General features: G+C 37.4%; 1 protein-coding gene across 1 annotated transcript in view; it reads left to right on the forward strand.

Annotated features, from left to right (window-relative positions):
- SGCG (sarcoglycan gamma) overlaps window positions 1-13,082 on the forward strand; it is an 88,607-nt gene that overhangs the window by 51,775 nt on the left and 23,750 nt on the right. The window contains exon 5 of the mRNA XM_079138879.1: window positions 12,949-13,068. Coding sequence (XP_078995005.1) covers window positions 12,949-13,068 — 120 coding nt within the window. The remainder of the gene's footprint in view (window positions 1-12,948; window positions 13,069-13,082) is intronic.

Genomic DNA, 13,082 nt, shown 5'->3' on the forward strand with positions numbered 1-13,082 from the left:
AATTAATCCTATTTAATTAAAGGAATAGCTATTTTCTACTCAACCACTGGGGGGCGGGGGGAGACATGCAATAAAATCAAAATCAAAAATCCTGATTAAATTCAAAGGAAATCAAACATTACAAAGCATACACTAGGAACTAGCATTTCAAATCTTTGAACTAGAAGATGCCAAATCATAAGCAACAACAATGGGGGTCTTACTACAGATACATGCAGCTCTGGTTACTACAACTAATATTCCTTTCATTTCAAATAACAGAAATCAATCATGGTTATCTTAAAAATAAAACACACACCAAGAAGTGTGCAAACTGCACTGAGACCAGTTGGTAGGGCTAAGAGATGGATTTTCTGAGAACTGAGCCAGGCTACAACCAATGTGTCCTGTAGAAACAACCACCAGGACTAGGTAGAAACATGCCCCAGGTACAAAATCTGATTAGCAAAATCCCTGACCTTTACTTCAATGAGTGTCTGCAGTTGTCTAATCACTACAAATGCAATGTGGAGATCTTCAAATCACAATGAAATAAACACAGTAGGTGTGTTAATCAGTGTTTCATCACTGTTGCCAAAACACCTGACAAGAACAACTTAGGGCAGGAAAAGTTTACTTGGAACTAACAGTTTCAGAGGTACAGTTCATGGTTAACCAACTCCATTGCTCTGGGGCCCATGGTGAGGTGGAGCATCTTAGAAGAAGTGCATGGCAGAGAAAAGTTGTTCACCTCATGGTAGCCAGGAAGCAGAGACAGAGAGAGAAGGGGAGGAGCCTGGAGACAAGATATAATCTCCAAGGGCATGTCTCCAGCAACCTACTTCTCCAACCATACCCCACTTGCCTATAGTTACTACCCAGTACAGCCACACTTTCAAATTATCAACCCATTAGATGTATTAATCCACCAATTAGGTTACAGCTCTCATAATCATTTCACCTCTGAACATTGTAACATTATCTCATACATGAGCCTTTGGGGGACCCTCATATCTAATCCATAACATTCAACCCCTGTCCCCCAAAACTGCATGTCCATCTCATAATGCAAAACGCATTTAGTCTATCTTTGAGTCCCCATCATCTTAACAGTTTCAGTGATGCCCAAAAGTGCAAGTCTAAAGCTGCCACTGAACCGTAAGGCAGACTCTTGGTTGTGAGCCCCCGTAAAAGTCAAAAATATCACAAAAATCCAACATACAGTAGCACAGAGTAAACTTTTCCACTTTAAAAGGGAGAAATAGGGGCATAGAAATAAGGAATGGAACCAAAATAAGAATGAAACCAGCCAGGCAAACCTAAGTTCCTGCAGCTCCGTGTTTGACATCAGGGGCATGGCAGTGAGATGTGATCTACAAAGGGCTGTGCACTCCTACTCCTATGGTCCTACCAGTTGTAGCCCACGTGACCTCTCTCTTAGGCTAGCTCTGTCTACAGCTGGCAGCTTTTTTATTACTGGCATCTGTTAATTTCTAGGGCCTCTACTTTGACTTCAGCTTTACCTTGACTGCTTTATGCATCACCCTCTCAGAGCAGCCCACAGGGATTTTTGACCCTGTTACAATTTGCCTAGCTTCCCGAGCCTTTTCTTTGAAATCTCACTGGAAGCCTCCATAATGCTCTAACTCTAGCATCCTTCCTTCCTGCAGAATCAGCACAACATGGACAATACCAAGGTTTGTCACCTGCTTGAGCAGTAGCTACCCACACCCCCATCTAGGATGACAGCCAGTGTGGCCTGTGGATACCTGAGAGACTGAGCACTGTAAAACCTCAGATTCCAAGGAAATAGCTTTTTAGGCCCTCAGAGTGCTCACATAGTTTCTTTTCAAAGGAGTTTTCTCTTCTACACCCTTGACCCCATGATGGATGGTGGCCTTACTGATTTTTGAGATGCCCTCAAAGCATTATCAGTTTTTCTCTAGTGGAAGTAATCTCTCTAACAACTCACCTTTTATGCCCTGGGTTTTTTTAAATTCATTTTTATTGTAAACAAATGGGATACATCTTGTTTCTCTGTTTGTACATGAAGTAGAGGCATACCATTTGTGTAATCATACATTTACCTAGGGTAATAGTTTTTGATTCATTCTATTTTTTTCTCTGCCCCACCCCTCCCACCCCTCTTATCCCTCTATAGAATCTCTCCTTCCTTCATTCTTGCCCCCTTCCCATCCCCTATATGTGTCATCATCTACTTATCAGTGAGATCATTCATCCTTTGGCTTTTTGAGACTGGCTTATCTCACTTAGCATGATATTCTCCAACTGCATCCATTTGCCTGCAAATGCCATAATTTTATTATTCTTTATGGCTGAGTAATATTCCATGGTATATATATACCACAGTTTCTTTATCATTCATCAATTGAGAGTATGCCCCGGTTTTAAATGTAATTTTTTTTTGTCCAAACTGCAAGTTTTTAAATCTTTTTTTTTTTTAATTTTTTGTTCCTGATTCTCACAGTAAACTGGATAAAGGTTTGTCAGCAATACCCACACACCACCTGAATGTCCTATTGTCTTTAAATTTTCTCTGTCAGATTGTTTAGTCCATCACCTTTAAATTTAGATTTACAGAAAATTTCAGTACATGAGCAAAATATAGACAAGTTTGTCAGAATATAACACAGACGGCCTCTAACTTAATTTTTAGTAGAGTCCCTGGTCCACTCTGAAACCTCACAAGCACAGTCTGTACTGTTCACATTTCTCTCAGCATTTTGGTCTTGAATTCTCACCAGAATCATCTACTATCCTCTGTTTACAACATTTTAAGACCTCCCCAACCTGCATCTCTTAACTTTTTAAAAACTCTTTTTTCAAACCAGTTCCAAATGGTCAGGTTAATCACAGCAGCAACCCCAAGCCTGCCATCAATTTGTGTGTTAGTCAGCTTATTACCATGGTGACAAGAACAACTTAGAGGAAGAAAGTTTATTTTGAGCTCACAATTTCAGTCCATGGTCAGCCAACTCCATCACTCTGGGCCTGAGGTAATGTGGAGCATCATGGCAGAATGGAATGGTGGAGGAAGACTGTTCACCGCATGGTAACCAGGAAGCAGAAAGAGAGAGGAGCCTGAGGACAAGATATAATTCTTAAGGGCATACCCACCACGACCTACTTCCTCCAGGCCTTCCCCAACTCTCTGTAGTTACTACTCAGTATAGTAGTCCTATCAAATTAATAATCCATCAAATGAATTTTTCACTGATTAGGTTGAAGTTCTCATAATCTGATCATTTTGCTTCTGAATATTTCCTTACTGTCTCATACATGAGCTTTTTGGGGACACCACTTATCCAAACCAAAACAGTAGGGGATCTAGTGGTGTTTATGTTTGTGGTAGTTAATTTTAAATGTCAACTTGACTGGATTAAAGGATAGTTCTATAGCTGGCAAATCATTCTTTCTAGTTGTATCTATGAGGGTGTTTCCAGAGGCGATAGTAAGCCATTAGATGAACTAAATGGAAAAGATCCACCTTTATTTTAGGCAGGCACCATCCAGTCAGTTGGAAACCTGAATAGTATAAAAAAGGCAGAGAAAAGATGAATTCACTCTCTCTCATGGAGCTTGAATGCCCTTATCCTACGGCCCTTGCACATTAGAACCCCAGGATCTTCAGTCTTGGACTCTAGAACTTATAACCAGCATCTTCTCTGATGTTTCAGAACCAGTCTCAGACTGAGAATTATACCATCAGCATCCCTGGTTCTGAGGCCCTTGGACTTGAGCTGAGTCATGCTCCTGACATCCCTGGGTCTCCAACTGCAGATGGTCTGTTGTGAGAGATCTCAGCCTCCGTAATCATAAAGTTAGCTCCCCTAATAAATTCCTCCTCATATGTCTATCTTATCCTCCTATCACTTTGCACTTGTGTTATGTATGTATACACACGTGTGTGTGTGTGTGTGTCCTACTGATCCTGTCTGGACAAATTAACACAAAAGTACAAAATGGTTACTGCCACCCAGAAATCTAAGTCACTTTCCTCAGTTCTGAAAGATCTGCTCTGCTATAGGCACACGGTCTTAGATCCAAAACTTCAATGACATTTTCAAGGTTTTGATCCCACTGAGAAATAAGAATCTCATTGGTCTATTAAGTTTGTTAGAGTTCATTGAACTTCTCTATTCAAAGAATTGTCATGAGAGTCTTTTGAGAAAGACTATATATTCAGTTTATCTCAAACAAATGTGAAACAGTATGATAAAGTGAATATAGTATTGCAGAATTTCATGTATATAATGTTAAGAACAATAATACAACTTTTAAAGATATCTTTGGGTGAAATAGTTGAACTCAATGCAAGAAACATTTGGAATGCAAGAACTGTCAAGTGTTATCACAAGTACATTTCTCTAAAGTCACTAAGATATAGGCTGCTGCTTCGAAATTCTTTCTAGGGAAATAGGCAAGAAAACATGGCAACTCAGAATCTAAAAATGAAAGACCTTCTAGTGAAGTGTCCATGGGAAAGAGGAGGTTCAAACACAGCACAAGTTTGGAACAGATTTTGAAAGAATTTGAGACAAAAATTAACACTAGCAAAGGAATCTAAACTTTTAACCATGTGAGGTTCTGCAGAAAAATTACTAAAGCAACTATAGTGCTCCATGGAAAAGCATGAAGTGAGGATGATGTTAATTGACATTGACTCCAAATTGGTGGATATTCATGAGCCATTTTTCTTTAGCTTTGATCCCCTCATGCAGAGAATTCTCATCCCCATCAAGGAGAAGTAATCAAGATCCTGCTGTTTGCTGCACCCATATATCATTACTTAGGACCATGACCAACAATTTTGCTGTGGACAAGATCTCTGGAGAAGTCATGACAGGAAGAATCAATGCTAAAAAGAAATAACATCTAGATGTCCTCTCACCATGACTAAAGGCCCCTAAAAACCGTCCCAGTCTAAAACAAACATAAGCATGCAATGATATCAGCTAAAACTTGAATTCAGCTCTTCTTAGTATCAAAGCCTCAGGTGTTATGGTGGAAATTCTGGGGCAAGCCTACAAAGACCTTGGTAGAGCAAGAGTGCAAAAATATGAGAATTAGATATCAAATATTGCATTACAAAGGGAGAAATCCTGGAAGTTGAAAAAGAGGAAGAGAATACTGAGAAGGGTAAGTTGGGTGGGAAAGTGCCAGTGTTGTGGAGGAGGAGGATGCCCACAGGGTTGGATTGATGTGCAGCACACTTCCCTGAAGAACAGTAAGGATTTTCCAAAAAGCTGAGCAGCAGGTTCATGGAGGGGCCGCCACCCTCGGCACTACTTGGTTTCTAACCCATGAAGACTTCCAGAAAATCTACCCAGTACATTTGAGAAACATACTCAGGAATGCTCCAGGAAAGTCCCCAAACTGAAAAATAGACATTGAAATGAATAATGTCGATGGACCAAAGGACATGTACTTTCACTTGAGAATTTTGAACACTGGCATAAAAAATCTCAGGACTGACAGGAAACAAGTCTAGCAACTGCAGTGACTGGGAAGACCCATTGAAAAGAAGGGGAGAAAAGGAAGAAAACCAAATTAAATCAAGTTTTCAGTTCCACAAGTAAAGAGAACTTAATGATGATGTGTTATACCCAGAATGCCCAATCAAAAAATAGGTGTTCTTTCAGAAGAAAGCACCTGGCAGCATGAAGTGTGCTTTTGGAAGAAAGGGAGAGAGAATGAACTTATATTTCACTTCAAGGATAATGTCAAATTTGTGTAATTGCTCTGAAAAATCAATAAACCCAAAAATGCCTGCTTGCATTTAAAATATCAAAAGCACTATATTTTGAAAACTGGAGTCAAAAAAGAGAAAAGGGAATTTATTTCAAGGACAACATGTTTATTTTTAAAGATAGGTGTAGGAGTGAGTGTGTGCCACATTACCAGGGTTGGCAGAGTCATATCTAAATAAGACATAGTCAGAGAAATATGACTTTTTTTTTTCTGGTACTGGGGATCTAACCCAGGGACCCTCAACCACTGTGCCACATTCCTAGCCCTTTTTATTTTTTTTTTACTTTGCCACAGGGTCCTGCTAAGTTGCTGAGGTTGGCTTTGAACTCATCCTTCTCTTTCCTCAAGCTTCCAAGCCTCTAGGATTACCAGCATGCACCACTGCACTCAATGTGACTTCCTTTTCAACTCTTCTTCCCAAGTTCTCCCCCTTTCCACACCTGTAGTCTCTGGTTTTGGTTTTACCTTTCTTTGTAAAAATCAGCAGATCCATGAGTATTTTTTTATATCCCTTTCATACTTACATGAAAGGTAGTATATAATAGATACATTTTTACACTTTACATTTTTTTTTTACTTAACGGTATGTCCTGGAAATTACTCTATATCAATTCATAGATCTCTTCCTCATTCTTCCTTTTATAGCTGCCTAGTACTGCATTGTACAGATAACCCATAGTTATTCAACCATTCACTCATCTATATTTTTCGATTATAAATATTGCCACGAAGTATACCCATTGCATAAGTATTTTGTTTTCTTAGAGGCATACCTTCAGGGTAGCTAGAAGTGGGATTGATAATATGTGCATACTTACTTTTGTCAGGTTTTGCCAAAGTTTCCTCTAGGAGTTTGTAGCAATTGTAGGCATTCTGCACCAGCAATGTAAGAGGACACCTGTCTCTTGACAGCCTCCCCAGTAGAATGTGTTTTCATTTATTTTGGAATTATTGGGCTGGGAATACGGCTCAGTGGCAGAGTGCTTGCCTAGTGTGCATGAGATCCTGGGTTCAATCCCAATTATCCAAGCAGCATTGGATAAAGGAAACAATTAGGAATGTGAAGAAAGAACCTACCGAATAGGAGGAAATCTTTGCTAGCTACTCTTCTGACACAGGGTTAATATCTAGAATATATCAAGAGCTCAAAAAACTACACCAAAAAAATCAAATAACCCAATTAATAAATGGAAAATGAATTAAACAGACATTTCTCAAAAGAAGAAATACAAATGACCAATAAATCATGGGAAAATTTCAAACATCATTAGCAATGAGGGAAATGCAAATCAAAATTACACTGAGATTTCATTTCACATCAATCAGAATGGCAATAGTCAGGAATGCAAATAATAATAAATGCTGGAGAGGATGTGGAAAGAGGAACACCTTTACACTGTTGGTGGGACTATAAACTATAACCACTATGGGAATCAGTAATGAGATTCCCCAAAAGAGTAGGTATGGAATAACCATATGATCCAATTTTACCACTCCTTAGTATTGAATTAAAGTCATCTTACTACAGTGATACATGCATACCTGTGTTTATATCAGTGCAATTCACAAAAACCAAACTAGGGAACCAGCCTATGTGTCCATCGACGGATGAATGGGTAAAGAAAATGTGGCATATGTATATAAACAATGGAGTTTTATTCAGCCATAAATAAAAATGAAATTATGGCATTTGCAGGAAAATGGATAGAACTAGAGACCATCATGTTAAGTCAAACTCAAAAGGCTAAGAGTCATATGTTTTCTTTTATATGCCAAAGCTAGAGAGGAAAAAGGAAAGAAAGATAGGGATGGATCTCCTAGAAATCAAAGGGAGATCAGTAGAAGAAAGGGACCAAGGTGTGGGAGGCAAGTAGGGAGGGGGGAAGTGCTGGAGAATGATATTGGCCAAATTATATTGCTATATTGTGTGCATGTATGAATATGTAACAACAGATTCTATCAACATGTACAACTAGAATGCACCAATAAAAATGTGCAAAAAGAATAACTACTAATAAATTAGAATAATTGTAATAATAAAAAGTAAAATAAAGGTAGCTGAACAGAAAAAAAAAAGATATGCTGATTCTTATATCCTGCTACTTTGCTGAGTTTTTAAAAATTGTTTTAGTTGTTTTTAATAGGATCTTTAGGGTTTTCCAGGTGTACTATCATATCACCTGCCAGTAGAGACGGTTTTACTTTTCTACTCAAGCATATGCCTCTAGTTGATTTACTTCGTCAATTGCATTGACTAATAACTCTATTACTAATCAGTTTTCCATTACTATAATGAAATACCTGACACAGGATACTTATGAAGTAAAAAGAGGATTACTTTTACTCATGGTTCTGAAGGTTTGAGTTCAAAATCAGGCAACCTTGTTGGACTAGGCCTGTGTAAAGGTGGTACATCATGATGGGAGTGCATGTTGGAGTGCACATTCACTTTTGAGCCAGTAAGTAGAGACCAAGAGACCAGGTTCCCCCATGACCTAAGGACTTCCCACTAGACCCCACTTTTTAAAGGTCCCCAGCACCTACCTGTACCACCAGCATGGTGACAAGTCTTTATATTGGACCTTTACTAAACACTCAACATCTGAACTAGAGTTAGTCCAAAGTTGAGTAGTAATGGACATAATGGATATCCTTGCCTTGTTCCCAATCTCAGTGTAGATACTTTTAGCATTTCTATGTTAAATAAGATATTGACCTTAATGTTAATGTACATATACTTCACCATGTTAAGAAAACATCTCTCAGTGCTTATTTTCTTGAATGATTTTTATCATAAACATGTGTCGAATTTTGCCAAGACTTTTCCAACGTCTATGGAGATAATGTGATTTATTGTTGTTAGATTTACTAATAACATCTTATGATATTAATCATTTCCTTATACAACCAATCTTGCATTCCTGGAATGAATCTCACTGAGTCACAGTATATTACTTTCTTAATGTAGTGTTGGATTCTGTTTCCTTACGGTACTATTTCAAATGCCGTACTTTCATGAGTAATAGTGTTTTATAGTTTCTCTTGTGCTATTTTTTTTTCTTGTTTAAGTGTCAGTGTTAAACTAGCTTCTTAGAGTAGTCTCAATACATTCATTCTTCAATATACCTCTGTGAGAGTTGCTTTGTTGGTCATGTTTTTAAACTTTCTATCTCCTTATTTTTTAACTCACATAATCTGATTGTGGTATGGATTCTGATCTTAGCATCGAAAATGTCCTTTTTGTCATACTTCATGCTTTTGACATGAATTGTACTTTGATATCACATTTTCCATCCCATATTCTGCATCCATTTCCTGCAGTTTCTTTGTCCATCCCTTATAAGCTCCTCACAAATGCAGTTTATCTGCCTTCCCCATAGAATTCTCAGTGAGCCTGGGGCTCCCACAAAGCCTGTGATGGGACCAGAATGGTACAGGAGTTTCAGCAGCTATGGTCCTGGCATTTGGACATTTTTCTCCTTTGATTCCATTATTTTTCAGCTTGGCTTCAAGTACTTCTGAGAGTGTGGTCCGTATAGAATTTTTAGCTGTGAAAGTTATTCCTGTAGTTTGGGGAAAAGATTTTGGGAGGTCGATTATTGCAGAGCCACTGCTGTCTTCAGTTATTCAGAAATTCATCATTTTCCAGTTTAGTGAAAACATCTTCATAGCATTATGTGAATGGCCCTGTAAAGTTGCAAGGAATTTACATATATAATAATATGATTAAACAATACTTGAATATTGAACATACTTTTTTCCACTTAGCTAATGCCACAATTCTTAATTCAGGCTACTGTTATAGATTTAGTATTCAATAAATATTTGTAAATGAATGGAGGAATGATGGATAAACTGAATCTAAACTTGGAATAGGACTCCAAAAGATGAGATGAAGCAAGGTGGCCTATCCAAGGTGGTCCAAAGTGGAAAAAGTTTCAGGTACAGGTCTGAGCCATGGCCTTTAGAGGTTTTATAATCATAGAGAGGATAAGGAATGAGAAACAGCCAAGATTTTGCAACCAAGACAGACATTCAAACTTCAACAATGCAAGTCAGGAACAAGGAAAGGGGATTATTCCAAGGTAATTCCTGGGAACAGCTTGGGAGCATCTGCCTAGTTCACGGTGCATGGATGTAATGATTGGCCTCAAGAATTGAATTAGGCTAAACAGGTGTCAAAAATAAATCAGATCAAGTTTAAAAAGCATATTGTGCATACGAAAAACATTTGTCAAACCAGGGACCTCAAAGGGGAAGTAATAAGAGTAAGCTCAGAAGCATGGTGTTGTAGGCTAGGTTAAGTATGTAGAGCAACAATGGCATTTAACATTATGCAGTGCTTGACTATTACAAGGCAGGTTTCCAGATGGCAGAGGGTGGATAAAAGTCATCATCTTCCACCATTTTTGGAAGCCCACTTAAGTTTTATTTATGATTCTCAGATACATTAACAAAAAGTAGCCTAAGTTAATTTTCACTTGCATGGATCAATGTGATTTGTCTATTTAAGGAATTCTCAAGGATAGTTCCCACTTTATTTCACTTTATTGTATTATTTTATTTATTGCAGGTAAGGATCATTAATGCCAGGCTTATAAAGTGAAACTGAATAATACAAAAAGATTATGCCAAAAAGGTAGAAAGCAAACTTTACCATAGGTTTGTCCAGTACTTTCTCTGTAATGCCATATTTGCAGCCACTGAATACACATTTCTTTTTTTAAAGGACTTTCTGATATTTGTTTTTAAATGACAATCTTAGTAAAAGTATTGCAAGGGGAAAAAGTTTGTTAATGAGGCATCTCGAATGTGAAAGAAGAATTTTCACTAAAATTAATCAGATCATATAACCATTAACTTTTCCTCCTTTGTACAAGTCTTCCATTAAAAATATTATACTAGGTAGTTATTTTTCATCAACAAGGTAAAATTTTAATTTTATTTCTTAAGAATCTCTCTGCAAAAGATAATTACTTGCCCAGATATAATCAATATCCAATGAGTTCATAAAAACTGGTAGAAAAGTAATGAACGCTATAAGATTAATTACAAACTCAGTAATCATGAGTTTATTATCACTTGGAGAACAATATATTTTCTTCTGAAGTGGAAAACATTTAAATTTACACATCTGATGCCAACTTTTTTTAATGAAATGGAGATGGAATTTTAGTCTCCCAAGTGCCTTTGCTCAGGCAGTTCCTCCTACCTACCGTGCCCCTTCCTCACTCCTTCAAGGTCAGCACAGACATAGTCTTTTCCTGGAGGCCATTTCTGACCTCAGAGGATGAATGAGAAATTCCTTGTCAAGGCCCTTATCAAACACTGCCCATGCTTGTATCACAGCACTTACCAGATTGTCCTGAATTAGGCTTAATGCTTTTCTCCTTAGTGGCCTAGAACTCCTACCAGTCGTGAGCTATTTCTCATTCATCTATACATCCTCCGTGCTTAGCTTGGTATCTTTAAAAGTATGCAATAAATGAATTGAATAGAATAGATTGATTTTCTTGCACTTTCTTTGAGTAAATAAGCAGGTAGATTCATTTGTTGGGTATTTATCAATGTACAGGAAATCATTGTTTCAGAAAAATATTAGTCAATTAAATTTAATCCCTGACACTCAACAAAATCTCCTGGAGTTGTCATAAGAACTTCTAATCAACAAAACTGTGAACTTGTAATGAGTAAATTATACCAGTTCTTTCCTAGAATTCATCTCAGATAAGTTTATGTTTATCATTCAATACCAATCCATATTTATATAATAAATATGTAAGACATACCAGTAACCAAGAGATGGGAAACACTGACCTTGAGTCTTAGTGAAGGAAAAATACAATTATCAAAACCTAAAGTCAGGCTTCCTTAAGAAAAATGAGACAGGGGAAAACAAACTTTAAATTATAACTACGACTACTTCTCTCAACAAAACCTTTATTTATTATTTATTACTGGAGGTTTTTAAGTAGGAATTAATAAAATTATATAAAAATACTCTGGTGATCATGTCTAAGACTAATTAATACATTAAGTTAAAAGATTTATTTCAGGGCTGGGGAGATAGCGCAGTTGGTAGAGTGCTTGCCTCACAAGCACAAGGCCCTGAGTTTGATCCCCAGAACTGCAAAAAAACAGACAAACAAACAAAATTTATTTCATTTCTATCCCCAAATGTTGATAAGTACTATGAAGGATTTGATAACACAAAAACAATTATAAGATATAATGCATTTGCTCAATAAACTTACCTTTATAGACAAGAATATGAAGCTGGCATAAAATAACTGGAGAATTCTTGCAGTTTCTTAAGCAAATAATGAAAGGTATGTTCTGGAGACATGAATCCATGCTGCTACATGGGTTGAAGAGACTGGAAGCCCAGAAACTGGAACACACACACACACACACACAGGGATGAGTGCCTGGGGTCCATTCATAGCTGGGCATAGACATGAGAAGGGTAAGAAACTGAACATGAGGGAATATGCCCCAGAGGGCACAGTGTCTCCAGTGCCCAGCATATGGAGGGCTCCTGTTAGTCATCTATGGAATAAATTAATGAGCCAGAAGTTTGTGGGTCTAGAGCTCAGGTGAAGGGATTGAGGTTGGAGGCAAAAGTGAAAAAGAAAGAAAGAGGGCATGAAGAAGACACAAATTTCCTAGAGGCAGGGGAAGGGCAAAAAAGCAAGAGAGTTCTTGCATGGCAGTGTTTGTTTTCCCCATGAGTAGCAAGGGAGGCTGTCTTCTGAGAACAATGAAAGGAGAGAGTCAAGGTTGATTCATCTTCTGGGTGAACTTGGACCCCTTAAGTGAGCAGTTTGTAAGATGGTCTTTTACAAACCTTGCACTTGAGAATACAAAGTCCTCAGCTGGTTAATAAGAATACACATTTAATTATTAATAGAAGAATTATATTATTATGTTATAAATATGAAAAAAATAAACTTTTGAATAATGTAGTCATACATCTATTTGACATAGATTAGCATATGCTTGACAAATTAATTTTAATTATAGATTTCCACTTATGACTTGCAAACCTTAATCACAGAATCAATAGAACTATTGATATAGCACATTCTATATGTTTAGTTATTTGCTACTGGGTGACGTGGCATATGTAAAAAGTAGGGATTTCAACATAGATTATAGTAAATACTTTATAATAAACTGTTATAATTGATCCTTCAGGTCCTAAAATGGTAGAAGTCCAGAGTCAGCAGTTTCAGATCAACTCCAAAGATGGAAAGCCACTCTTTACTGTTGATGAAAAGGAAGCTGTGGTTGGCACAGATAAACTTCGAGTGACTGGTATGTAGTAACCT

Source organism: Sciurus vulgaris (assembly GCF_902686455.1).
Source record: "Sciurus vulgaris genome assembly, chromosome: 4".
NCBI classification, from domain to species: domain Eukaryota; kingdom Metazoa; phylum Chordata; class Mammalia; order Rodentia; family Sciuridae; genus Sciurus; species Sciurus vulgaris.